We start from the raw sequence: 27,467 nt of genomic DNA, 5'->3' as shown, positions 1-27,467 counted from the left end.
TTCCCTGGAGAGCAGCTGGTAAACATCCATGCATGCGATAAGAGCAGGTGACTCTGAAATAATAAACTGTTTGACAGCACAGAGAAACTTACGCATCTGAAATAAAAATGTTTTTGAAAGTTTGACTATGTAAAAAGACGCAAATAAACCACATAAATTCCTTGTGAAAGTACTAATGCCCCTTGAACTTTTACACATTTGTGACAACTTACTGTGTTTTACTGAGATTTTTTTTTCTGATAAACCAACACATTGAAATGCATAATTGTCAGGTGGAAGGTTAAGCTGCCCCCGTTTCATCCTGCTGCCGCCACCATGTCCCACCATAGGAATGATGTGTTCGGCGTGCAGACGTAGGTTTCTGCCACAGATGTTCATTTGGGTTTCATTTCCTTCCTGTCTTCTTGTCAATCTTTCATTAAGAACAAATTTGTGAAATTCACAGATTTCCTGATGGCACTAGTTGTAATCAAAACCTTGAAAGTGCCCGAAACACAAAATTTTAATGTTCTATATGCTGTTAAATGGCATGTGCAATGTTTGCATAATTTTAGTTTTTTATTTAAGATTTATTTGTGCAATGGATTTGTTTTTACCAAAGTATCATTATTATATGTGAGCGATGAAAATGTTGATCAATTCGCCTCGGCCCTGAGGTTCAGCTCTTCCTCTTCAGTAAGTTTGTCAGCAGTTGTTTTGCAACACAAGACAGTGTTTCTTGATGCATTTGATGAGTAACCATGAGTGCGGAGTAAAATCAAGCATCAGTTTGTGGAAAAGCACCTCATCTCCACTGTTGAGTATGGTGGAGGACCAATGATGCTGTGGGCCTGTTTAACTTCCAAAGGAAATCTAGTCATGATGCACTAGGACATCTTAAATAAAAAATATGTCGGCATTTGCCAGAAACAATAACAATGAGTCATTTTAAGTCTTTCAGTTACAACAATTATCCAAAACATGAGAAAAAAAAACAAAAAACTCAGGTTATGTTTTCTTTAAGCATTTAATCACGAGAGTCCATAAAAAATGAACATTTCTCTTGGATTTGTCAGGAGTCATCAAATGAGGAAAACGTTTCTTGAGAGAAAACTATTACAAATACAATGAATTCACAAACAATTAATTCTCTAAAGTAGCATTTAAGAGCGGTAATCGTGTCCTTTCATGCTGAGGAAAAAAAAAAAGTGATTCAACTGAGCTGAACAAGTTAATCATTTTCTAACACTCTCCAAAGCTTTAAGCCTTTGTACCGCTCACATTTTCCAGTCTTCTCTCTTCCTCTTTGTCTCCTATTAAAGATGGATCCATGGTTTGACCTTCACTGACTCTCACATGCTGTGTCCAGTGTCAGAAACTTTCTGCTAATTTCAAACAGAGCTGCTCCTGTCATTCTCCTTCCACCTGTATCTTTTCAAAAACGCACAAAGCAACCGATAAAGCTCAATCAGAAAAGATTCATTTAGATGTTTTATTTTTTTTGGTTGTGTGTGTGTTTTATTTGCAAATCTTCAAGGCCAAACCCATGCATGTTTTTTTTTATATATATAAAGCTTTTGATGTGGGCCACATGGCCAGTTGCCTAGGGTTGAGTCGGAAAGGGGAGCACACAACCATCAGGTAAAAAACATAGCATTAAATTAAAACCTGAAAATCTCGCAGTTGCACCTTGAACAAGTCTTCTATTGCTTTTATTCGTGTACACATTCGATTCAGAGCTGGTGTCTCCTGCTTCCTGCTGGAGAATGGGAGACTTTTACATGCTTTGTGTGGAAATCCATTGCAATTTACTCTATCTCAGAATATAGATGATTTCCCACACTTTAATTGGTTGGGTCTCAGCTCGGGCTCCGTTCATGCAAGAACCACCACTGCCAACCAGTAAACTACAATGAATGCTGTACAAATCTAAATATTAAGCGGAGGACTTGGAGAGAATGGTTTTGGTTAATACAAGCAGGAGAGACACAATACTCTTTGCTGCAGCTAATAGAAAAAAAAAAAACAAAAAAAAAAAACGGAACTATGACGCAGCAGCAGAGGAGTAGGGTCTCTGAATTTTAGCCGAAACAAACTAATGCCACATACAGCTGAGGGCACATCTGCCAAATGTAACCGAGAACTGTTCAAAAATAGGTGCCAAAGCCACTGAAACGAGGGAAATGCCGAGGAGCTCGCTTCTTTTTGGATTCCGCCTCCTTCAGCCACAGTTTCTTCCTCTTGGTGTCCACATGTCCTACAAAACAGCAAAGAAGAAAAATAGTGTCAGTAAATGAGGGCGTTGTTTAATAACTCTTAAACTACCCCGTTACAAACAGCGTACCCCAAAATGGTTTACACCTACCAAAAGTTTCCAAATTATTGTGACATCCACGAACGTTAACTGATTTTTATTGGGACTTTATGTGCTAGAGTAACACAAAACAGAGAGTAATTGTGAAGTTAAGAAAAATTACACTGAGTCTTCAAGATGTTTCTTTCTTTTTTTTTTTTTTTTACAAGTAAAAGATTGAAAGATGTGGTTAATTTATATTCAGCCCCCTCGAGTATTTTGCAGAAAACCTTTTTCTGCAATTACACCGGCAAACCCTTTAGTGAATGTCTCTACCTGCTTTTCAGAAACTCAAACTTTTGCCCATTCCTTTTTTTTTTTCAAAATAATTGACTGAAAATGAGGAAATCTGTGAGGATCCATTTTCAAGTTTTAACAGATGTTCTTCTCTGCTGTTTTTCCAGAGTTGCAACAGCCTCTCTCTTTTGCCAATCAGCTGAGACGGACAGCCATAAATTGTTCGATTTGGAATATTGTTTCACATATATATGCCTTTTTCTCAGCCATTTTATCCATGACCTGCTTGTTGTGGCTATTGGTCTTCATGATGCTGTTTATGAGATCCACATATAACAAATGTATTTACACTGAGGTTAGTTATGCTACTTTTGCATGCAGTTTGTTACTCTATATTTTATTTCGGCGTATTGGAGGGAAACTAGCTGAATACCATTTATCATATATTTCAATTTAAAAAAAAAAAAAATCTTGCACACTGACATTTGTTAAAGTAGGATGAATATGTTTGCAAGTAATTTGCTGGCAATTAATAATAATAAAAAAAAGATTATAATTTTGGATAATTTTGGAAACAGGAATGCATATGTTGCAACTGAAGGAAGCATTTTCTTGCATTTTAATCGCACTATGAGGGTCTTTCTTTAGTGCTAAAATTGAGAACGTACAGTTATTAATTGGAATTATTCTCATTATCCAAAAAACTGAACTGCATCGGTGATCCAGATGCAGCTTTTCCCCCCCAGATGATCCACATCTTGCAGAACACATATGACTCATCAAAGCAACCATAGGTCATCCATAATATTTTTGCAGCATGGCGACATGGTTTTGTGAATGATTAATGAACTGTTAGTAAACTGCACCACGTTTAGCTTGTTAAATTTGTAATTTTGCATTTTTTATATTCTTTTTTTTTGGGGGGGGGAGGGGAGGGAAGGAGGGGACTCGTCAGACCTCGCTGTTGATTTTGCCCTCATTTTCTCCGGGTTCCAGACAGGAATGCTAGTTAAAATCTCCCTGAGAAGACAGAGAGAGCGCGACTGAGAATCAGGCTCTTTGTTTGTATCTCGGCAGGAACTATGCACGTTGAAATTAAAGGTTCCCTCCTCGGCTAACGAAGCCGCCGCATGTAAAAAAAAAAAAACGCTCGGCGGCCGTGTGTAATTGCTCAGCTTTTGTGCCTGACTTCCTGACCCCGTGAAGGAAAACAGGGGGCCGACTCTGACCTCTGGTCGTTAACGGCGACGTAAAACAGAGCTGGCTAATGAACATCTCTGTCCTCGGTGTTTACATCTGCCAATCAGACGTCGTCACTGTGCTTTGTGAGGCCGTCAGGCACAAAAGCAGACAATTAGCCGTGCTCATTAGGAGTCTTTAAGGCAGAGCTCTTGTGTGTGGGTGATTAATCAGGCCTGCAGTGGCAGCAGGGCGGACCTCTCGTTAGTCCCTGGCTCTGCGGGCCGTGCTCCTCCTCTTCCTCGGAGGGGTTCTGGGCGGAGTTCCTCAGGTAGCGCTGGTGGAGGCCCAAACCGGGGAGCATGTTTTGTCTGCGGCTGCGAAACTCCTCCTCAAACGGGTCTTGGGGGGCGATATCTGTGGGTGTAAGCAGAGAGGGAATGAATCACACCTTGAAGCTTATCGCTGTCTGGTTGGACTGCCCGAGGTGTTCAACATAAAGTCGTCCCCCCCCGCCCTCCTCCTCCCCTGTCCCTTTTGACATGAGATGTGTTTGTTGCAAAAGAGAAAAACATATTGCCTTCTGATGCCCTTGGCTGTTTAAATACAATCAGACACAGGAATAGAGATACAAACTTATATTACTGCAAGTTAGGCGTGAGTCCGAAAGGTATATTGATGTAAGCAAGAAGAAGAAAAAAAACAGAGATGATATAAACCAGGTACCCTTAAGGTAAACAGACCCCCCTCCTCCACTCTCACCCCTTCCCTTCAATCAAACTCCAGGCACATATTTCATTCATTTTTCATCTGCCTGACTTTGATTGTGATTAGTCATGTAAATAAAATGAGATTTGGTTATTCTTCTCTCTAGGTAATTTACATTTATATTGAATTAGTGGCAGGCAAGGGAATGGTGTGAGGTGGCTGTGGTTGGGGGCGGGTGGGGGTGGGGGATGGAGGGGTTATTATACCAGAAGATTACAGGCAGATCGGATCGCCATTGTGTTGTGTAATTAAGGCAGCGCCGAGGAGAAGAAAGGAAGCCAGATGCTCGCCTTCCTGAAACCGGTCCCATTAAAGGAGGGTTTGCACCAGCTTGGAAAAGAAATATAACTAACATGAACACATGTATAAAACACAGCAGAGTCTAGAGCATGATTAAACCTCTGCTGTGTCAACGGAGTGGTACGAAAAGTGATTGCCCTCTTTTCTACATGTTTGTTACACTTCCACTTGGCTTTGTGTGGAAAAGTGATTGGCCACTAAACCTAATAACTGGTTGGGCAGCAACAACTGCAATCAAGCATGGAGGCCTCTTGGAGAAGAATTTATCTTTATGTTCAAGAAACCAGCTTGAGATGATCAAGGTGTTGTGCCAGTGCATTGTTCTGTTGAAACGTAATAATTGTTGTGGCTGGATGGACATTGACAGGAGCAATACTCAGACTGTAGTGTGTAAATAATGCTCATCTGGTAGTAAAAGGTCCAAAGTATGCCAAAAAAATATCTGGCACACCATTATACTTCCACCACCAGTATGAAATGTTGATACAAGATTAATTCAACCATTTAGTCTTGCTGCTAAAACTTGAGTCTCATCGGACCTGGGAATGTTTTTTTTTTTTTTTTCCCAGTCTTTTCACATTTTGGCGAGCCTGTGTTAATTGTAGCCTGAGGCTCCTGCTTTTAGCTGTTGTCTTCTGACGCTGTGGCCAGTCTGCTTCAACGGTCAGCATGTTTTACGTTTGGAGAGATCTTTTTCTGCCCATTTTGGATGCGACATGTTATCTGGGCTACTCTTCTATCCAGAACCACTTTACCCGGTGTTAACAAGTTGTTTTGTCCACGCAGTGATTATCTGACCTGTGGTTGAACATAAAAAGCGGATCATCAGTTCCTGGGGGAAAAAAAAAAAAAAACGCAGGCCAGCATGGCTGGAACTGGCAGCAATACCACATTAAGTCACCAAAGTCTTCGGGGTTTTTTTAGTTTTTTTTTTTTATCTTCAACATGTTGTTTTCACCTCACCAAGATGATCTAAAATCATCGGCTTTCTACCAAGGAAACATACAAAGGAAGCTGGCTTGTGAATGTATAATGTGTCTTCCAAATGGGCTGTAATGTCCTTTTTGAGTGCTTCAGGTAAAAACTTGTTTTCAGTTCTAGCAAAACACTGTCATGATGCCCAGGTTTTAAACAAAACGTTTTACCCAAGGTCATTCATCGTGACACCAAGTCTGATTTATTCCTCACAAAAGGATTTTTTTCTCTTACTTATTCTGAAACGATCCACATAAAATGTGTTTATCCTCTCGATGAAAAAAGCTCACACTTTAAGGTTACTTATGCCTTTTTAGCCTCAAACCAGAGAGCCTATTGTTTTCAGAGTTTACAAACCAGCTTATTAAACGGGACAACCAAGAGTCGACCCTACAAGGAGACAGCGGCTCTCAGTGGACCTCCAGACAGCAGGAAAATTGGTGGCTTGCTCCTCAATTCCAACCCATATTTGTTTCACGATCCCATCAGGTGACGTTGGACGGCTGGATTAAGCCAAAAACGTTTGTGACTTCAAGGCTGCCTGCTTCATTCCAGCCTCCTCCACTCCTGAGGATCAATATTTGCATCTATTAGGCATCCTGCTACCTCGGTAATAGGGTTTCTTCTTCTGCTACCAAGTTGCATAATCCAGCAGCATTTAATCAAATTAAACAAAGACAATATCAAAGAGCTAAAGCGATAATGAGGGTTTTAGTTAATGTTCAAATAAGTGGTCTATTATTTTCTGGATCAAAGACTTTATTTAAAAAGTGAACACCCTTCAAGCAGTAAGATGTCTCATTTGCTCGCTATTGTGCCGAGAGCACCTGTCATTTGTCTCCAGGTTAAATAACGCGGCCAGCCGTAATGCAGGCATGAACACAGACACCAAGTTGCACCTTAACACTAAATCTATAAGAGAGACATTTACAGAGTTACACGCAGCAGACTGGAGGTTGAATCATGGACTGAAAGAGTCTGAAATAAATCACAGCTCCAAAGGAGGGCTAACCCTGGATGACAACTGCAGCCAGATTATATTCAACAGTCCGCCATCGCTGGGTTTCAGGATGTCTGGTGTCGTGCTGACGGGGACCCCACTGCTGAGCACTGACAGATAAAATCCTTGTTCAGACACGGCCGAGGAGAAGCAGGCGGCTTATCTTTTCCCATCGTTCATAAAATAGCCAGTGGCTGCAGGCTCTGGTGTCGTGCTAAGCTGTCAAGCAGACTGTGTTTCTGTGTGTTTGTGGGAGGAAAAGGCTGTGTGTGTGGGGGGGGTATAAGGTGAGGCGAGGTGAGGCGAGGACGGGGGCGGTGCAACAAATCAGACGTGTGTGTCATACTGGAGCAGATGGATGAAGAGGGAATAGCAAGAGCAGCAAGAGTTTTCTTGGTTACTGTTTTTCTATGCACAGGAGAAAAAAAAATTATTTTGCTGAAGAAAAGACTAGCAATTTTTGTACCTAATTAACTGACATTGGCTTACACTTTTAAAGCACTTTTTGAAAATGTGTTTCTTCAGACTTGCTTTCCGTAGTAAATTGAGTTCAGCCGAGTTCGGGGTTTTGTGATTTCTCTTCCTAAATGGTAGTTTTGCCTGTTTTGGATTGGTTTCTTTTTGCATACAAATGATGACATCTAGTGGTCACGAGAGATACACTTTTAAACCTCCCAATGTTTTTACGTTAAACAAATAAATGTATTATGATTGTACATTTAAATTGTATTTTTTTTCCCCAATCAGTAATATTTGTTGTAATAATTATGTTATCAACTATTATGTCCTCTTTCATGAACATTTGCGGATGTCTGTGTTCTGTTTACCAACAACAAACATCAGATTTCTAAATTACATTTTCTGCCTATGACTCTAGCGAAAATAGTCTCACTTTAACAAACTGTTTAGGCTTCAATGTTGTGCATTTTTGGTTACAAGAGGTTCGCATTTTATTCAGTGAAATAACCAGAGGTGGCTAAAGTAACCACATATTGTACCGAAGTCAAAATAGCATCTTCAAGTTTTGAAGCGACGCAATTCTGCTGTTTTGAACTTATTTTGAAGTTCAAAATAATGTTAATAGTGGAGTGAAAATACATATCCTTAAGGATCTCGACATTTTCTATTTATTTCTAATTCTATTAACATGCTAAACGCACCAAAAATGGTAATACTGTTCAAATTGAGAGGAAGGTTGAGAAGACCAGAAGATGGCGCTATTGCACAACAAATCCGACACCTACACCCTGTGTCGTTCTTCCATCTCTTTAATGATTGATTCTGGGGCACTAAAATACAGGGTTAAAAAAAAAAAAAACCACGTCACATTTAAATAAAATTATACTGACGGGAAAGAGGCGACAGAGCCAACCTGAAGGGTTATAATTGAAAGCTTTTAGTCTAGTAGTTAATCTCATAAGAGAAATCTAAAGAGGTCAAACTGAAATAGATTGTGTGTTAATCTAAGCACCAGCTCTGCCAGACACATTTGGAATCAGATATGCAAAAAGTTAGAAATCCAAGTGGAAGCTCTGCAGATTCAGTTTGACTCATTGCAGGCCTCACCCCGATTTTACCGCTTCCTTTGCTTGACATGTCTCAAAAACTGAAGTGGGCCCTCTTCAAATAAACTAGCCTTGAGCACATTCCTTTAGGAACACTCATGTTTTTCTGTGTGTTCCTGTGAGCAAGCTGTAAAACAAATGCAGTGTCCATGACTCCAGCTTTATGGTTTAATACAGGAAATGCTACGATTTCCTGTAGTGTCTTATCTCGTGTACATCTTCATTTTACACTTCACAAGACATTAAAGAGATTAAGCAGCAAATCAGCAACATTGGGGGTTTAGTCTAGTCTAGAAACGAATGAATTTTCATGACCAGATGCATCATTTTGAAAGGATTTTATAGTAAAGCATTATGGGACGGATCGTACCATTTCTTTACCCAAGCTGATTTGTTTTATTAATTTAAATTAAATGTGTGTAGCAGTCCTATTTGGATATTTTTTTTGTTTTGCAATCAGGTTGAGGGAAAATGTGAAAAAAAAAAAAAAAAAGTAGATAAATTGGTTTAAGATTTTCAGGGTTGTAATCCAAGTTCCAGCTCATTCTGATCAGGCTTTAAATCTGGAACCTAGAGGAAAAAAAAAAACAAAGACAGAGGACAGGACACAAGGGGATGGATGGACTTATGGATAATTGAGAAAATTACAATAGACAGATAATGTGAGAATAAGTGGAAGGTTGGATGAATAACCGATAAAAACAAATTGGTAGATGGATGAACAATGGTTGGAGGGATGAATGGGTGAAATAATGGAAACAAATTGAAGGCTGAATAAAGACATGGATAATAGACAAATAAGGATGAATCTGTAGCCAGATAAACGAATAATGGAAGGATGGATGGGACAGATAGATAACTGAACAAAGCGATGAAGAGTAGACAAAAGAATAGACAGACGCATGGGCAGTTGGATGAATAATTCAGAGACGGACGGACGTTGATGGATGAAGAGAGGAACAAAGAAAGAGACAGGGAAAACATTTAGGAAATCTTTCCACACTCATTCACATACAGACCTCAAAAATGCTTAAACCTTTAATAAAACGTGGAATTCTGGTTGGATATTTAAGGGAATTTAATTTTCTCCTCCTTTAATGAGATCCTGGGATATTCAACATTCGGAGGCTTCAGCTGGTGATGCATCTTTAGCAGCAATCACCATAAAAACTTAAGTGTCTCTGCATTTAATGGGTTCTATTGGTGAGTAAACGCTGTAAACCAACAGAACTGTGAATAAGAAGGGGACATTTTAAAAATCAGCCGACTTGTTCAATGGAAATATACCAATCAGGGAACAGGGGAAAAAAAAAAAAAAGCTCCAAGATTGAAGATAGATGAAATTCCAGTGAAGACGCATCCAACAATGACAAGGGTTACTTGAGTGAGAACAGACAGGCACCAAACCCTAATGTGAGTCACTGAGGTATTAGTAAGTTACATAATACACACGGTGAGCTGTGTGATGGGTGGTGAGTGAGTGAGTGTACAACAGGAAGCAGCCGGCGTGGTTCCTTTTTAGTGCGGTTGCGATCGGCCGTGTTAAGCGGGTAAACTCGCACATCCACGAGGAGAGATGATTCAAAGCCACTCAAAGCCACAAGAAACGCACACAGACGCCAGATGAGGGCGGTGGGGTTTCCATGACGTTTCACAAACTAAAACTTTATTGATCGAATCTGAGCTGCGGGGAGAACAAAGAGTCCTCAGCGATTCCCCTTTAGCTGGTGTCGCCGTTTTAATTCGCGGTCTGAGCCGGCGAAGCAGTTAATGTGAAATCATAAAGGTAGCCCCCTCCTTCTGTCATGCAGAAACAAACCAAACACGCTTCCAAACAGAGAAAATGAGCAAAAATATGCATGTTGTTATAATTAATTTATTAATGAACACAAATCTTATTACACTCGCATGAACAATAGCCAACAGGTTAGCAAAGTGGAGTTTATGTTAAAGACATTAATGTGAGGTGGTTAAGCTTCTCATTCACTTGTTAAACTAATCAAATAAAAGGGAGCAAAAATGACATGCGCAAGTTAAACATACAGCATCTTTTGTTTTTTTTTTCTGCCACAACACCTAAAGACGATATACACCCTGAATGAAGGAGGAAAAAAAAAAAAAAAAATACAGCACACAGCCAACTTAGCGTTTATGGCAGAAAAGTACAATTCAATAAATTCAGAAAATAAAAACAAATCCCAGCAAGCTGGTCCCCCTAAATAATGGAATAAATACAATTATACAAATACTGAAAACATCTCTCTCTTCTCCCTGGCAACTAAGCTAACATGAGAAAATTCTTCTTTGGGAATGAGATGCAGGAGGAACAGAGAGAGAAGAGACTTTTTTTTGTTTTGTTTTTTTTTCTTCTTCCAGATGAGACAATTGCATGTTGGTCATATTTTGTGGCGAGATATTTACTTGTTATCCAGTCTTAGTAACTGCTCCTTACCATTAACTGTAAGGGATTTTAACTGACCATCTTCCACCACTTCTACCCGCTCCTGGCCGTTCTCCACAATCCTGTTCACACACACACACAAACACACAGAAAGACAGCAGCTTCTTTAGGAACCTGGGAGCAACAATTACAGAAAATAAAACATCTTCTAAAAATAGTCACACTTAATAATCCTTTTCAGATTTTGATTATGTATGAGTTTCATATAGCATGAGAAAATCTGAAAAGTGTGGACTCCCAGAGTCAAGACTTTGTAGCACAACCTTTCACAGCAGATGCAACTGTTTTTTTTTTTTTTTTTTTTTTTTGTATTTTAACACATTTAGTGATCATATCAACTAATGTAATGCATATGCAAGTTTATATTCTGAACAGTTTACATTTCAGGACAGTTTATTTCTAATTTTATATTTCATGGTTCATTTAATTTTTTTTATTTTTATACCAAAATTTTAAATGTTTGGCATCAAAGTACAGGAAAACATGTTTCCTTACTGTTCATCTGACAAGTTTTGAATCTTAAAAATATAAAAGTCTCTTTGTATCGTTACAAGATTTAGAAAAGTTCAAAATATGAATGTACTCCGAGGTACTGTACCCACGAGTTCAACGCTCATACCGTTTTGTGGTGATTTTCCTGCCATTGACAATCTTGGTAGAGGTCGACACAGATCTGAAGTTGCCCATCCCTCCTCCGCTGCCTCCGAACGAAGAGGAAGAAAAGGAAGTAAATCCTCCGCCACCCATATCGCCAAAGGAGCTAAAACCTAATAAATGGCAACAAAAAAAATATAATAAAAAATAAAAAAAGTATTAATTTCAGTTAACAGACAATGTCATTCTTTTTAAATGCCCATTATTTCAATAAAATACAAAGTAAATCACAAAAACCGTAAAGGATGTGCAGACCTGATTCAAACCCTGAGAAGCTAGGCCCAAATGCTGGAAAGCCGCCGAACCCAAAGAGCGACCCGCCCATCCGGCTCCTGTGCGCACCTCTTTGACGATTGTGGCCTCCAAAGAAATCGTCAAAGGGATCGTCAGCTGCAAAAGCAAACAGAGTTTGCCACGGTGAGGTATTTATTTCAAAAATTCTTGCAGTGTTTTTCACCGTCAGATTTCCTTCTTTGGTTCTTCAACTACTAAAGGTCTCACTTTCAGTGTGGCCTTTAGTAGTCGTTTAAATTTCTGTATATTCTTGTAATCTTAACACATTTTATAAGTATTTTTCCACTGATGGAAAGATAAGATGGATGGACGACAAGTTGAGTGGTGGATGGATAAACAGCTGGTTAGATAATGAACAAATGGAGGGAAAACTTGATTAATGGGGTAGATATGGTTTAATGGATTGATAGATGGTTGGATGATGAATGGATGGATATATATATATAAATAAAAGTGATAGATGACAAGATGGCTGGAGCAATATTCAGGGATAGATGGGTAGCCGATAAATTGATGACAGTATGGACACAACGATTGTTGGGCAAATATATGAATGGAGAGATTAATGAATTCATATATTAATAGATAGGAGTAGAGGATGAACAGATTGATGGAAGGGTAGTATTTAATCAATACTTAGAAAAATATGACCAAATTTAACACTTTTCCAAACCGAGTATCAATGTTGAATTATTTCGAGGATTTTATTTGAAGAAAATGGCCTCAGCTTGAATAAAAAAAAAAAAAGGCTCAAGAAACTGATTAGAGAAAGGCTCTCATTGGTGGCAGAGCGTTTATTAGTCATTTCTGGAACAACGTTATCTGTTAAAAACCGTCCAAGTGCCGCAAACCCATTTTCATCCGAAAGCCGCTGTCACCCCCCCGAGGAGCTTCTGCTAATTGTGTGCTGCCGATCTGGGTCACCCTGGCAGGATAAGGCTGGAATCACTGGCACTGAAAGAAGACTCCTCCTTCAACCTTGAGCGTACCAAGGGTGCATTTAAAAAAGAAAGAATGATGTGCTTGTTCCCTCTGAGAGAAAAGCTTAAAATAAAAGTCTCCCGTGTTTCTGTTTACCAAGAAGTGGCCCTCCGAGCGCACACGGGTGAGATTCAGCACAGAAGTTACGCATCAGTGGAAAAATAAAGAGGAATGTAAGCTGTAAGGAATGCTGTTTAACACTTGAACTGTGATTCAGCTTTTGGAAATCTGAGTGAAGAGTGAGGCTGTACTAAAAAAAAAAAAAAAATAAAGATTGAGGGCATCAATGCAGATGTGGATTGAGACTGCAAATTACACACTGAATAATGGTGTTAAAAAAAAAACGCAAACAAGCATTTGTATAAGTCGAAATGCAGCAAACTCCAACAGAGCTGCTGTCAAATTTCTGCTGTGAAACAAGCGAGGAGCCCAGAGCAGAGTCAGCTGATCTCTCTCTCTCCTCTCTTCTCTCTCTTCTCTCTCCCCCCCCCCTCCAGTCTGATTCATCCCATGTTCATTTCAGGACAAGTGTCTGCTGTTCCTGGCAGACATCTTGGCCGGATCGCGGTGCGAGTCCGTGTCCCAGGGGAACACTGCAGCCACTACACCCCCTCCCTGCAAGCTGCTAGTCCCTCTGATGTGGCTGAGTGACAGATCTACAGGACCAGCTGCTGCTCAGCAAGACAGGCTGCTGGACCCTCAGGAGCAGAGGGCTGGATGGGACTTACAAACACATTCTCTGACTGAGCTCTTTCTAAACATGCCAACTGAACTTTGTGTACTGTAAAAATTGGCACGAGAAACGATATGTTCACTTTTTTAAAAGACTTAAAGTTGCAGTATGTAGCTTTTATAAAAAAAAAAATCATATATATATATATATATATATATATATATATATATATACACACACACATACTTGTTGAAACGGTCACTATGTTGTGACAGAGTAAGAGATGATGTGAAGATAAGGATAAAAATCGAGCTCCTCTGCCTTCTTACTGTGGTCCTATTGCCATCTGCATAAATAAACCGTTAGGTCAGAAACAACCAATCATTGCTACGCTACAGCTAGTTTCCCCACAACGGAGCCTGCCATACATGCTCAAGACAGTTAGCATAGCCACTGATGACGGAGGATAAACTGATTTCCTGGAATGGTAAGTTGCTTCTCTGCCATTGGTACGTTGAGCTGAGAAGCTTTAAGTCACTCTATGGAGTTTCATTAAGACCAACTGGCTCGACACTCAAAAGCGTTACCACAGCATGACGCTTCCCCTACCACATTAGCTCATCAGGATGGTGTGTTCAGGTATTTATGCAGCAGTTGTTGCAGCACACAACATTTTGACTTTCATGTAAAATGCTCCGTTAAACCACTGCATTAACAGCACCTTTTCTTGCAATCAAAATCACTGATTTTGTGCTGATATTTTAACAAGGAATTTTCTTTTTTTTAACTGTTCGTCATTAAACCCGTTCCAAGAATATCTTATTGCAAGGTGCGAAAAATAATCCCCTCCCACCCCCCAGTTTGCAATAAAGTCACAACTATGCACTAGTGTGAAAAAAGAAAAAGATTTGTTGATTTTGCATGAATTTTCACGATCACTAACAACTGGAGCGACTGGATAAGCGCTTCAATAATCCAGCGCCACACCCTCTCCCCTTTGACATCAGTGATTTGATTGACTATTGAAGTAAATCCTGTGTACTTAGAGTAATACTGCGATTAGATATTGTTTGGATAAATGTTTAAGTTAAGACATCACTTTTAGATGGGATATTAACATGGGTTCTTTGCCGTTTTCTTTAAACTAGTTTGTTTTTCCCCCCCTGTTTTTAGGTCAAACAGGGAGTTTAGGCGTTGTACTCATGTGTTTTTTTTTTACAGATAAAGCTTTTACTTTCACACAAAAGGGGAGCGTTTTTTGTTTGGTTTGGCCTTCGAGACCTTGAAGTTGGATCGCTTCCACTTTTTGTTAAGCCGTGTGAAATCCTTAACTTAAGCAATAAAAGTCACTTTTGTGCTTGTTGTTGGTTGCTAGATTTATTTTCTATATTGCGCGTTACATCCCGTGCCTCCTGGACTTCCGTTTAAGGGTAGCAATTCATCATTTGGTTTAATCTGACCAGAGCATCTCCACTCTGTATCCTGCAAACAGATGTTCGTATTGTTTTCTTTCAACAAAGGCCAGAATTAAGTATCACCTAAGCTCAGAAAACACCCGTAGGTGGATTGTACCAACTAGTTAGGAGAATTTAAGGCACTCCATTTAAAAAAAAAAAAAACAAACAAATAAAAGTAATTAGATTACAGGACATAGTACACATATTTTTGTGAAGTTTGTTAAGCAAGTTCAAGAGGTATGGATACTTTTCCAAGGTAATGTATCGCTCTGTTTACCAGTCAGACAAATGTGATAAAGGCTATTTAAAGTCAAAACAGAAACTAAATCTCACTCTTCCACCCGGCCATCTTGTTTTATGGTCACTGTTTACAAGTAAACAGCGACAGCCGAGCTCCACCGTGCCACCCTTTCCATATCAACAACTGTAACGTCACGAAAAGGAGGAAAAATCTTGAATCGGTGTATTCCACGTCCGTTCAGGCAGGAGGTGAGGACACGCTTGCCGTTATTGCATCTGCTTTTGTTTTAACACGGAAGCTATTTTTGAATGCATTCCAGTTGAGTGATGTAGATGGTCCAATCCATCCCCTGCCTGCGTCTGAACTCCTTATTTAGAGTAACACGAGGTGAAGTACAACATGCAATCAGCCTTCTGCTCAACCCAGACGCCCCCGAAGAAGCACTACATGTGCTATAAAAACGATAAAACTTCTGATACTTTGCCTTCTTACTGTTATCAGGAGACATACTTTAACAAATACAACAGAAACCAACCAGAACCATTATTTACAGTCCCTTTGGAGGTTACATAAGATCTGATACAGCTGTCAACATGATGGAAATGCACTCCCATGCAAAGGAAATATCTGTACGGAGAGGAATCAGCAAGCAAACTTACAGTTCCTGTCGTTAAAAAAAAAAAAAAAAAAAAAAAAAAGTCTTCGCCATTTAAAATGGGAAAAGGCCGATTACTTTTTAACGCAAGTTAAAGGTTGTGTTACAGGAAAGGTCAAAACAATTGCTAAATGGAGGAGGTTATGTAATGAAAGCAAAGTCAGCAGTGGATCTACATGAGACTTCATTGGCAGAGGACATCTTTTTGGGAAGAGTGTTGAGTGGACGGCAGAGGGATTAACACCGGGACTTTTCTTCTACGTCTAGAGCTGCACTAAACACCACAGGAAAAAGCCTGGCTGGGAGGGCAAACTAATTAGGTAACAGAACATATTGCTCTCCACACAAAGAAAAAAACTTTTTGGAGGGTTGATTTTTTAAAATTTTTTTACCAAACACATTTTACAAGGTAATTATAGCTCCCAGATGCAAATAGACAGCCTCTTTTCCCAACTTCTGAAACATGTTAGCGTTTCATGACGCGTGTGTGTGTGTGTGTGTGTGCGTGCAGAGCAGAGTAGGGCGGCCTTACCAAACAAATCTCCAAACGGATCTCTCCCGCCAAAGAATTCCCTGAAAACGTCCTCTGGGTTACGGAATGTGAAGCCACTGTGGCTGAAGTTATCGTAATGGTTTCCTGTAAAACATTATAGAAAAAAAAAAAAAAAAAAGAAAAAAGACTTAACTGCATGACAATGTACACACATCACTGCAAATATAACGTGTCAGTACGTCAACAAGGAACTGAGATGAAAGAGATACGTCTCCTAATAATCGTCTTATTTCGTCATGACGGGTAAATGTCATCAGTTAAGTCTAGAACGCCGACGGATCCTCAGCCTGTTTGAACGTTTTCTTACCTCCTCCATTGAGGCCATCTTTTCCATATCGGTCATAAAGACTCCTTTTGTTTTCTGGGAGAGAAAAAAAAATGTACGTGAGAAAAGATAAACTGAAAATTTTAACATATGACCTGCAAGACTTAATTTTGGATCGACCCCGCCCCACCATTTTGGATACCTGCCTTTTCTTTGTTAAAAAGGTTAACATCATGTCAAACTACACAACGAGAAAAATATGAATGCCTTTCATAGCAGTGCAAATTAAAAAAAATAAAAAAAGACAAAACCATCTCTTCTTTTGAGGTTAAATCATGATTATATTTTTAATTTTCCTTCTTAAAATCCCTTGTTGATAATCACGTACAAAATGTTGCTTGCTTGCAGCTCCAGTTAATCCCGTTTGGTAAAACACTTACAGGAGCAGTTTTTCCTGTTTGGTAATTTAGGTGGAAAACATTTGGATTGTTTGGGAACAGCAGGTTTTATTATACACATTCACAAATCATCAAATTGCACAACATCCAACAAGTTCTGATGCTTAGCAAACCAATATTATAAAAGGCTTTTATATTTAGCAAATAGTGAAAGCTTTTTATTTTTAACAAATCAAAATCTGTAAATTTGAGGTTTATATAAAAGCCATAGAGTCCATCAGCGTTATTCTGCCACTTCCAGACACGAGTGAGACATCCAGAGATGTTTTATTTATGAAACGGCTTAACAGGTTACCTTCATAAGCCAAACATAGCTGTCAGACTGCCTGTGTCAAACTAAATGAGGAAAATCATAGACTTTTCTGAGAGAAAAAAAAAAGAAAAAGAAGAAAAAAAATGAGATATGCATTCCAGAAGTCCGACATGGTGCAATGGAAAAAAAACAAAACAAAACAAAAAACACAGGAACTGCCGCTGCAGGCATCTTCTTTCACCACTGCGACATTTACAACTGGATTCCCTCTGTTCTTCACAACCAACCAATAGTAGTATAACTCTTGAAAGTGCAAACTGGAATTAAAGGAACAATTTGACTGCTGGTGGCATTTTTCCAAGAGAGGTGTTGCTATGCTTTTGAAAAGTTAGCAACCTTATATAACAATTGTAGAGTTGCAACAAGCAGAATGTTGTCTTGAAAGGGATTTACGAGTCTTTTGTTTCCCCTTTTCACCCTGCAGGGTGTTCATTTAGTCCTTGAGCTCTTCACCCCTTTTTCATTTTGAAGAACAAACTTTTTTTTTTTGAAAGTCAAATTACTAAAGACTTAACTGTATTCCCTACAAAACTGAAGTGAGGCTTTCCATAAAAACTTGTAAAAAAAAAAAAAAAAAAAAGAGACTTGTAGTTCATTACTAAGAAACTTTAAAACATAGATTTTTAAAAAAAAAACATATAAACAGTTGTCTCCCAAACAAAACCACTTAATGTGAATAACGAGTAGAAAAATCAGAGAGGGTAGAGTCAACATATCAGGGATAAAAACAGAACATTTGAAGTTAAAATAGACCCATCTTACCATCTGACAGGACTTCATAAGCCTCCGACAGCTCTTTGAATCGTCTCTCTGCCTCTTCCTTGTTGTCTGGGTTCTTATCAGGATGCCATTTCAATGCCAATTTTCTATAACTGTGAGGGGAAAAAGAAACAACACAGTTAAAGCAAGCAGCATATCATATATACACAAATATGCCAAAAAAACCAAACAAACAAACAAACAAAAAGAAGAAAACACAAGTAATACAGAGGTGGGACAATCAGCTGTATCTGAGGTATAGAAATCAATCAGCCAGAGATGAGAACTGACCACTTTCACACTTAGTTTATCCACTGAATGCATCGCAACCAAGAATTCCCACCTTGTTTGGTCTACAAACACATCAGCCACCAGCATTTACTTTACACACTTCTTTGAATTTAATAATAATAAAAGGTACACATACTACCGTCACTTTCATACATAACGTACTTTAATATTGAATTTAAAACCGATACTTGTATCATGAAACCGAAACTCTTGTTCTCTTACAGTGTCCTCAAAAAACAAATGAGAAACAGAAGTCGTAAGATTTTACTTCAAAGAAAATAACACACATTTTTATGAGGCAATTAGTTTTTAAACAACTGGGTGAAAGTATTGCATGATAACATCTACGTCAAAAATCACAGAACTGACATTTTAAAGAAAATTAAAACAACAGATTATTACAGTTACATTATGTATAAGATTAATTTATATTAGCATTTATCTGATATTGCTTGTTTGACAAGTAGTTTTTTGCTCTTTTCCCTCGTTTCCATTTGAACACATTTTTTATACATATCTGTCATTCCAAACAATCCCAAATTAAAATTTTGAGACGAGTTGGGATCTCTGGCTCTTTAATGAAAAAGGCTATTCACGAGTGCCAGTGTTTCCAGGAGTGGATGTACAAGCAAGTTCACTCTGAGGTCAGACAGGACAATGCTCCAATTAAGTACACACACACACACACACACTCAGAAAAAAACAAAAAAACAAATGCAGCTTAACCTGCACATGCCTCCATCAGAACGCTAAAAGTCCAAGACAGTACAGTTGGATGAAGACTAAATATGTATAACTTGTTCAGTCTTGTAGGGATTGTCAGGGAAAACCTTCTTCCCCATCTAAAGAACACATTACAGCGCAGATACACAACGTCTAGATTAAAGCGTACAAGGTTGTCTTGATGTGCAGTTTTGGCTTTCACTCTATTTGATGCTTTACTTTATGGTGGTACATCTGATATTGAATGCAACTCCGTTCCAGGACGGTTCAAAAAGAAAAAAGAAAAAAAAACAACAAAAAAAAACAAGCTTCAACCCCTAAAATAAACTTCTATGCGTTCTGACCTCAATGAGCTACAGGAATGTTGGAAACATAAGGAGGCCAAAATTCCTCCACAACACTGCTAAAATCACACAGACCACAAAACCTTTTAATTTACGACCTGTACAGATTTCACACGGCCCTTCCGTCTTTCTTACTGCTGCTCATTGCAGACTTGTACTCAAATAATTATACAACCCAGTTAAGAACCAGATGACTTCGTTTGTCACACGTGTAAAATACATCCCTCTGTGGAGAAACGCACGGTCACGTCGGGGGGTGGTGGGGGGGGGGGGTTGTTTGGAGGCAGTGACCATGACGACGCCAAACCCAAATGGACAGAGACGGCGCCCCTCCCCTTCCCGAGCTGATTTAACAAAGACAGACTGAACCGCATTGACCAGCAGAGTGGGCCTTGCAGAGCGGCTTACGCTGCATCAGCCGTTTGTTTCTAAGCCCGGCAGCAGCAGAAACACAGTTGCTCTTAGAAATGTCATGTAGCAAGGATGAAACAGTTTCTGGTCTTATTAAAAAAAAAGTTTAATCGAAATTTTGTTAGAAATGCAGTTTCAAAATGACGACTTGATTTTCCTAATAATCCAATAAGTTTTTTTTTTTGTTTTTTTTTTAACTGACCATCAAACACGTCATTTCCAACCTGATTAAGATCCGAGTGACCAAATCCTGAACCTCAACAAGAGTGGTGGAGTCATTCTGATGTGGATTCCTTATTTCTAAACAATATCCCAACAATGTCACAATTTTATGTCTTCAAAATATCATGCAAGCTGCGAGCTCCGATTCAATCAGCTTTTCTTCAATAAACTCCGAGACGAGTCCAAGATGATCTGCGGTACAGACCGGACTGGAATTTGCGAGGTATATAAACTATAAAAACTGATGTTCGATATGGCAAAGACACTAAATAAACCAGAACCCAGGCAAGTCTCGTTTTCTCTCTCAATAAACGGCAGACATTGCTCCATAGTAGACGGGAGCAGCTTTTGTTTTCTCTAACTTTGCATGGAAACATGCAAATTACTACCACAGTCTTTTTTTTTTTAGGCAACTGTCTGGTTGTGACTCCTGTTACAACCCCACAAACACTGCTCTAAAAACAAATAATAAAAAAAGACCTACACTTCGTCAAGCTTTTCACAGTAAAGATGAATTTCCATCCTTATCTCTAGCAGATGACCAAGTTTTATTTCTTTCCTTAACTGGACTGGTCAGTAGGTCACTCAAAACTCCTCATCTTTCCTGCTGCATTATTTCCTTATTAAATAAGAGGCTGACAAATTGGAACATCAGCAGAAAGCAAAAAACAAACAATACAAAGCAGCAAACACGCAAGCACTTACGCTTTTTTTATGTCCTCTTGCGATGCATTCTTTTGGACTCCCAATATCTGGTAGTACTCCACCATGGCTCTGTCTGTTTTTGTGCTGATTTACTTCAGGCTCTTCTGACTGGCCTGTGTGGGAAGAAATACGCTTTGTTAGGAACTAAGTGATTAAATCAAGCTAAAAAAAAATAATAATAAAGCAAAAGAGCAAAGTCATGTGTGACCTGCAGGATTCCTACACTCCTGATCAGAGAGAAGAAGCATATTTTAAAAGGGTGGAAAAACCCAACGCTGTTGCTCTGTTCGCTTGAAAGATGACAGCTTAGCTGCCAATGGAAGCCAAGCAAAATGACACCACTGAGAACATCCTTCAAGCCTGAGGCTCTAAGAGACTATGAAAAATGTTTCCCTTTAATTTTTGAAGTTCGCTGTAGAGCCATAAATTAAGGAGTTATGAAACTCCTGACAAAAAAATAAAACAAAAAAAACATGCCAAGACAAGTCTGATACAAATCAAGAGACTATCAGATTGAGATTTTTCACTCAGCGTGAACCAGCACATAAATCTGCTTCCCTCACATGGTGGTAAATCTATATTTAAAGGTAAAGGTAATTTTATTTATATAGCGCATTTTCAGCAACAAGGCAATACAAAGTGCTTAAATTTTTAACTACAAAACTGGGACAGATTTAACTTTATGAGGCTGCTACAGTTTACACATGACAAAGTACTTTCAAGTTTAGTAAAACCTTAACCTAAAAAAAAAAAAAAAAAAAAAAAAAAACACACCATGTGTGTTTTTTCCACAGATGTGAAAACCACACACTTAATAGGCAAACCCCCAAAACTCACTTTTGATTATGAAAGATGTCCTCTAAGAAATCGTCAAAAGATAAACAACCCAGAGAGTCGGACATGGGCGCACGGTGTTCTGTTTGTTTGCTATATATAACCTGTGGCCTTTGCCGTTAGATTGTGTTTGGGTTATTTGTGGGGAGCCGGGGGCCGTTTGGCACGCGTCGGTGCCAAACACCGACTCCAGCTCGGAAAACAGTCCAGGCGCTGACCTCCCCGTTCCGGCGGCTGCAGCGGGGTGCACACTCAGGCTGAGCTCTTGCCTTTTGTCAGATAAACTTACCATCTACTGATAAAACATTAATCAGAGTCAACACTGATCACCTTCACGTCCTAATATAGACCATCTAAATTTGGAGACATGACCCAGAAAGTGATTCTTTTTCCTGTAAGACAGACTTGTCCCTTTAAATGTAGCTTTTCCCCAGAGAATGTAGCCATTACAGATCCATTAAACCACAATATGCTGAAGTATAATGGAAAACGGCGACTCCAAGCTTGCATATATGTTTGGACACTTGGTGTGATATAAGCCTCGGGTAGCATCACACTGAGATGAACTCCAGCTAAAGTCCTTCAAATTATTCAGATTGCAGAAGGTTTCAACTATAAATATATTTTTTATACATTTCATTTAATAAATACTAGGCATTGCAGACCAAGGAAATTAGATTACTCATGTTAATTTGTTTAGTTATGCTTTACCAGAATGAATTAAACAGACTTGATCATGATGAGGGTAAGCCTAATAATACAGAAAGAAGCATTTTACGTAGATTGATTCCTTTCAGTCAGATACAAAGCAGATCCATCAACAATGACTTTTTTTCTTCAGAATTTTGTTTTGTTTCTTCAGAGTCCCAGCGATATCCATTTAGTTTTCTAGTCGAGGCCTATATTTGTGAGCAAGGCTTGGAAAACTGGATTAGAATCCATGAATACCAGATTGATCTAATCTGAGAATTCCTAAACCAACCAAGCATTTTTCACTGTGAAGAGAGTTACGCCTGCTAACGCTTTTGTTGCTTAGTGTGCTGACTCAGCCTAGGCTTTTTCAGGAAAAAATGAAAAGGAAAAAAAGCATTTAAAAAAAACAAAAAAAAAACAGGAGCGTTGGCGCAGGAACATAAGAGCTAAACACAGAAACACTAACAATCAGGTACCGGTACTTCATTGCAGTGACAGATGGAAGAAATAAAAATGAACAAAGTTCCTGTCCATTATGAAAGTACGCAAGGATTTAATGTTTGCGAGTTTTTTTTGTTTTAAATGTGGAGAAAAAAAATTAAAAATTATTTGTTTTGTATATAATGTTACACTTCTGAAACACTTGGTAAAAGCATTTAACGTTAATATTCTGCTGAAGCACAGCCCTTAGTTATACTGAACAACTGTAAATGTGAACCACTAACTATTGATTTACTCAATTGTTTTCAGTCACTGAATTACAAACTTTCTGGGTTAAATATGGTTGGAATGAGGGGAAAAAAGGGGAATTCAGATCAATAAAAATTTAAAAATTGCAATTTTGGTAAAAAATAAACAAAAAAAAACACACGAGTCCTTCAGATTTACTTACGGATAAATCTGACACTGCATAAACACATTGTTTTATGCGTTTCGTTGTGGAAATTTCTGCTATCAAAGTATGAGACTCCGTTCCAATAACTAGAGAACGATTCATCTTTGTTTTTAGTCAAAGGCAAAAGCGTTCGGAGACCCATCTCACCCATGAACAGTCAGTAGAAGAGCCCCGAACAACACAGATCGCATGATTATATAGACACGGCAACAAAAAAACAAAAAAGAACACACCCCAAGTCTGAACTTATCTCCATTACCAGGTGGACAACAGCCACATCTTTATCCACCGTCATGCAACTGCCCCTCACCTCATTGGACGAAACCGTTTTTAGGCAAGACTTTTTGTTGGAGACAAACACCCTACATGTATGGCAGGAAATGAGCTGACAAGGATTCCAACAGAAACTTCTAGACTTTCTTTTATCAGTAACAGAACAATAAAAACATATAATGTTATCAATCCAAACTTAGATAGTGAAAATGAAATAAAGAAGTAAAGTTGAATAAATTAAGATGAAACAAGGTTAAAAATGAAACACACAAATGTTTAAGCTATCGTTTACGACATAGGAATTAAGAATATAACCTCGGTAACATCAATCATGTTTAATTTAAAGAAATCAAATTAGATGTTTGGTTTTTTTTTTTTTTGGAAATGAGTTAATGTTAGAAGTCAATTAAAAACAACATCTTCACATGTTCATGAGATCTGCACCGTGGGAGAAAGTTCACACCGGGGAACTCAACAGCATGGTCCGATCTTAATGTTCTTCATTTTATGCACCGAAATGTGAATCAAACACTTACAGGCTTGTAGAGCAGCAAGAGATTAAAACAACATCTGCTCGAGACTTTGTTCAGCTGAGTTACGCTGGTGTGCCAAAATGAGTTTCCCCTTTGAGGGGTGACATTATGCAACAAGTTACATTAAAACTCTTAAAATAAGATTTGAGTCAGTACTTCAACTTTGCCTTCAAGTGAAAACAATGCAAGTGCCAAAGAATCATTAAAATGACTTTGTAACATTCCGACTTGTTAATTCACTGTTATTTTGTTTCAGTCGATGAGTTTCTAAACTCTAGGAGCACAAATGTTAAATGAGCAAGACTTTTTTTACAAACTCAAAAATCTGGAAACACTGAATGTGTTAAGATGGTTACATAAAAGTTATTAATCTTCCCATTTAAGCCATCTCTCCATTTTTATTTATTTATTTTTTTAAGTAATCTGGTTAGTTCTGAAATGCAACATGTGACTGGGAGATATCCAAGTCCATGTTACAACCACTTGTCATCACTGCAAGTCTTTCCCAATATACGTTTCTTTTAATAGATTCTCAAAAACTAAATGTATTTTATCTGTAACATTGTTCTCTTGATAGAAATGACTGCTCAGGTCTATAAAACGTCAATAAAAATATAATATAGATAAGACTCAACCCTTTGTGTCTACTCTGTGTCCCTATCAGCCATTTACAGACCAACATTATCATCCAAACATCCCAAGTTAATTATCTGCAGGTGGCTTTCAGATTTTATCAAGAGACTAAGAAATCTGATGAGAGTCGAGCATTTTATTCCTCCCCCCTCTCCCCCCCACAAAGACATGGAAGTTTTTAATTTAATAATAAAGTTTCTAAGATTTCAAACCGAACTCCTAATGTTTTTCCGACAACGTGACTGACCTCATAAACAACTAGAAGAGGAGGTTCGTCTGTGCTTGAAAACATCCAGAACGCCACAGCAAATGTGACATCGACTAGGCAAGAGCTCCGCACAAAAAAACCCCGACAGGGAACAGGGAAGATCCAACACAAACCACAGCTGACAAGAGAAGAAAACCAGGTGACTGCGAAGAGCACCACAATAAAACCCCACGCCCTTCACCTGAAATGATTCGGGCAACGAGAGCTTGAGAAAACAGGAGAGAGAAACTCCTTCGGGCTGGATTTTGCCTTTAACTTTCACCGTTTAACTGTGGCGTCAGTGTATCATCCATGTGGATGAAATTATTAATATCATCAAATCACTTAATTTGACAAAAACCACAAGGCACATAATGTGAAAGTTTCAGGCCTTGAGGAAACAAGCCATGCAACAACACATAAAATTCAGTAAAGGGTTTTACTGCCTGTGATAACAAGGAAATGACTATCAAAGTCATTTAAGTGGGACTTATGTGAACTCTGCATTTCAACTGTAGACTTCATAAGCAATTTTCTATCCAAACATAAATAGATCTGAAGAAAAACTTAAGTGAGCAGCTGGACAATTGAACAATTTATTTGTTTTTGTTTTTTTTTAAAAGGTAAAAGGTTTCAACATATTAAAGTGACACAATAACTTGCTAAAAACACAAGAAAATAAATTTGCCATAATGTGTTCCAAGAACCCTGGTTTAAATATCATAGCGTTCCCGCTCCACCCACCTTCCTCGCCTGTTGGTGGTGGCCAGAAGGGCTGATGGCGCAAAATGGCATTTAAACTGCCCCAGGGCAGCTGTGGCTACAATTTAGTAACTTGCCATCATCAGCGTGTGAATGTGCCCTTTGAGATCTTAATTCGATATGGCAGTGGAATCATAAATAAAAATTATTATTATTGCACATCTCTTTGACAATTTCAACTTTCCAGTTGGGTCAAACAAGGTTTCACAGGAAATTTATCTTTTGCCCTTTCCATTTATACCAGTTAATAAGAAAAGCACTCTTTAAATGTTTTTTCACATGAAAACATTTGCAGTCCTGCATTAATACCCGACAAATAAAATCCCATTAATATAAGAAACGTTTATTTTAAAGAAGAAGAAAAACAATGGAATCATAAGAATTCATTTCAATGTATGCAATTTTTATATGAGAAATGTTGCTCAATTTTTGTTTCACCCCACGCAAATTAGAAAAGTTAGAAAAGGTAACAAGCCCCAAATATCAGCTCCTAGGATTTGTAAACACCCTAAAAATAAATAAATAATCATATGACAATTCATTGTTACACCCATATTTCTATTGGGATCAACTCTTTTGGGGCTTTTCTCTGTAGGCAAACATAAATAATACACTTATTTGGATCGTAAGGCATTTGATACAAGAAAAAAACAATGCAAGAAATGGTTCAAAATGGATGCCCCAAATAGAAAGGATTGGTATGAAATATTTTTTTATTATGGAAGGAAGAGGAAAACCAGAATATACCGTGATACTATTGAAAATACTCGATTAATAAAAATAAATTGACAGATTAAATGATAAATTCAGAGTTGATGAATCACTATCATTTGTTGAAACTTAATCAACCCCTCCCCCCACCCGGGACTTTGTCACCAATAGCAACTATCCTTGTTCACCTATAGTAATTTTAATCACTAAATATCAAATGGAAAACTACTGAGTATGTTCAGGTTTTCTGAAAATTAGCACAAACAGGCCAATCACATGCCTAAAATAGCGAGGTAGCACATAAAATGCGGTCGATCAGATACCGAAACTTCTAGAAAGTCTCTCGGCTTGAAACGCACTTTGCAGCAGAAACTATTTGCGACACACCAATTAAAAATAAACAACTTTAACGACCTCAAAAAGTAAAGTCATGGTAACTTTGACATTAGGCTGTGGACCTTATCTTGCTAACAATAGCTTTACCCCAAGATTTTAGGACATTATGAGACAAAGCATGAACTTGAGGTTCTCGTAACCAGCGCAACAAACACTACGTATAAACACAGTTTAAACAGTTGCTGATAGTTACTAGCTAACTGTAGAACAGCTAATGCTATTTAGTTAACAGTCGTGGCTAGTAATAGCCATTAGCTTGATTTGCTAAACCGTAGAAGACCCCCCACGACGATCTCGAAAACCGCCTCTATGGGTGCAGGCTTAAAGCGTAATCGGACATAAAAAGGCGTTAATAACTTAAGTATATTATCAACGACAGCACAGAGGACAACACACCATCACAATATGACTCTATGCGGCACGGCAGGTTTTAACCGATTTTACAGAGGCCGATCCCAGCCTTACGGCGTTTAATGTTCCGTAAAAAATTAAACAAGGTAATTATTACAATACATACCTCTGAAACAAAGATGTCCACTTTAATGCCCACTCTCTCTTATTGCTGTTCAGACTATATTTTTCCTGAGAACAGAAACTGTCGCTGCAGTCGGCGGCAGCTGGTTAATAATGATGGTGGAGGTTTTTTGGCCTTGCCCACTAGCTGCGACTGCTGC

General features: G+C 38.5%; 2 protein-coding genes across 2 annotated transcripts in view; one reads left to right on the top strand and one right to left on the bottom strand.

The window, feature by feature from the left end:
• The window catches only part of LOC148153410 (uncharacterized), a 440,640-nt gene that overhangs the window by 124,035 nt on the left and 289,138 nt on the right, over positions 1–27,467 (top strand). The window lies entirely within an intron of this gene.
• Positions 988–27,467, bottom strand: dnajb6b (DnaJ heat shock protein family (Hsp40) member B6b). Its single transcript, XM_014998708.2, has 10 exons — positions 27,311–27,467; positions 20,817–20,929; positions 18,124–18,233; positions 16,633–16,686; positions 16,305–16,409; positions 11,727–11,861; positions 11,437–11,584; positions 10,809–10,879; positions 4,007–4,165; positions 988–2,236 (listed from the first exon to the last, which is right to left on the bottom strand). Exons 2-10 carry the CDS (start codon positions 20,879–20,881, stop codon positions 2,127–2,129), a joined length of 957 nt encoding a protein of 318 aa, XP_014854194.1. The 5' UTR covers positions 20,882–20,929; positions 27,311–27,467; the 3' UTR covers positions 988–2,126.

This window comes from Poecilia mexicana, unplaced genomic scaffold (genome assembly GCF_051168715.1).
Source record: "Poecilia mexicana isolate PSO_F unplaced genomic scaffold, ASM5116871v1 scaffold_20, whole genome shotgun sequence".
Lineage (NCBI taxonomy): Eukaryota > Metazoa > Chordata > Actinopteri > Cyprinodontiformes > Poeciliidae > Poecilia > Poecilia mexicana.
The sequence above is the reverse complement of the archived record's forward strand: the minus strand, read 5'-3'. Positions and strand labels throughout refer to the sequence as shown.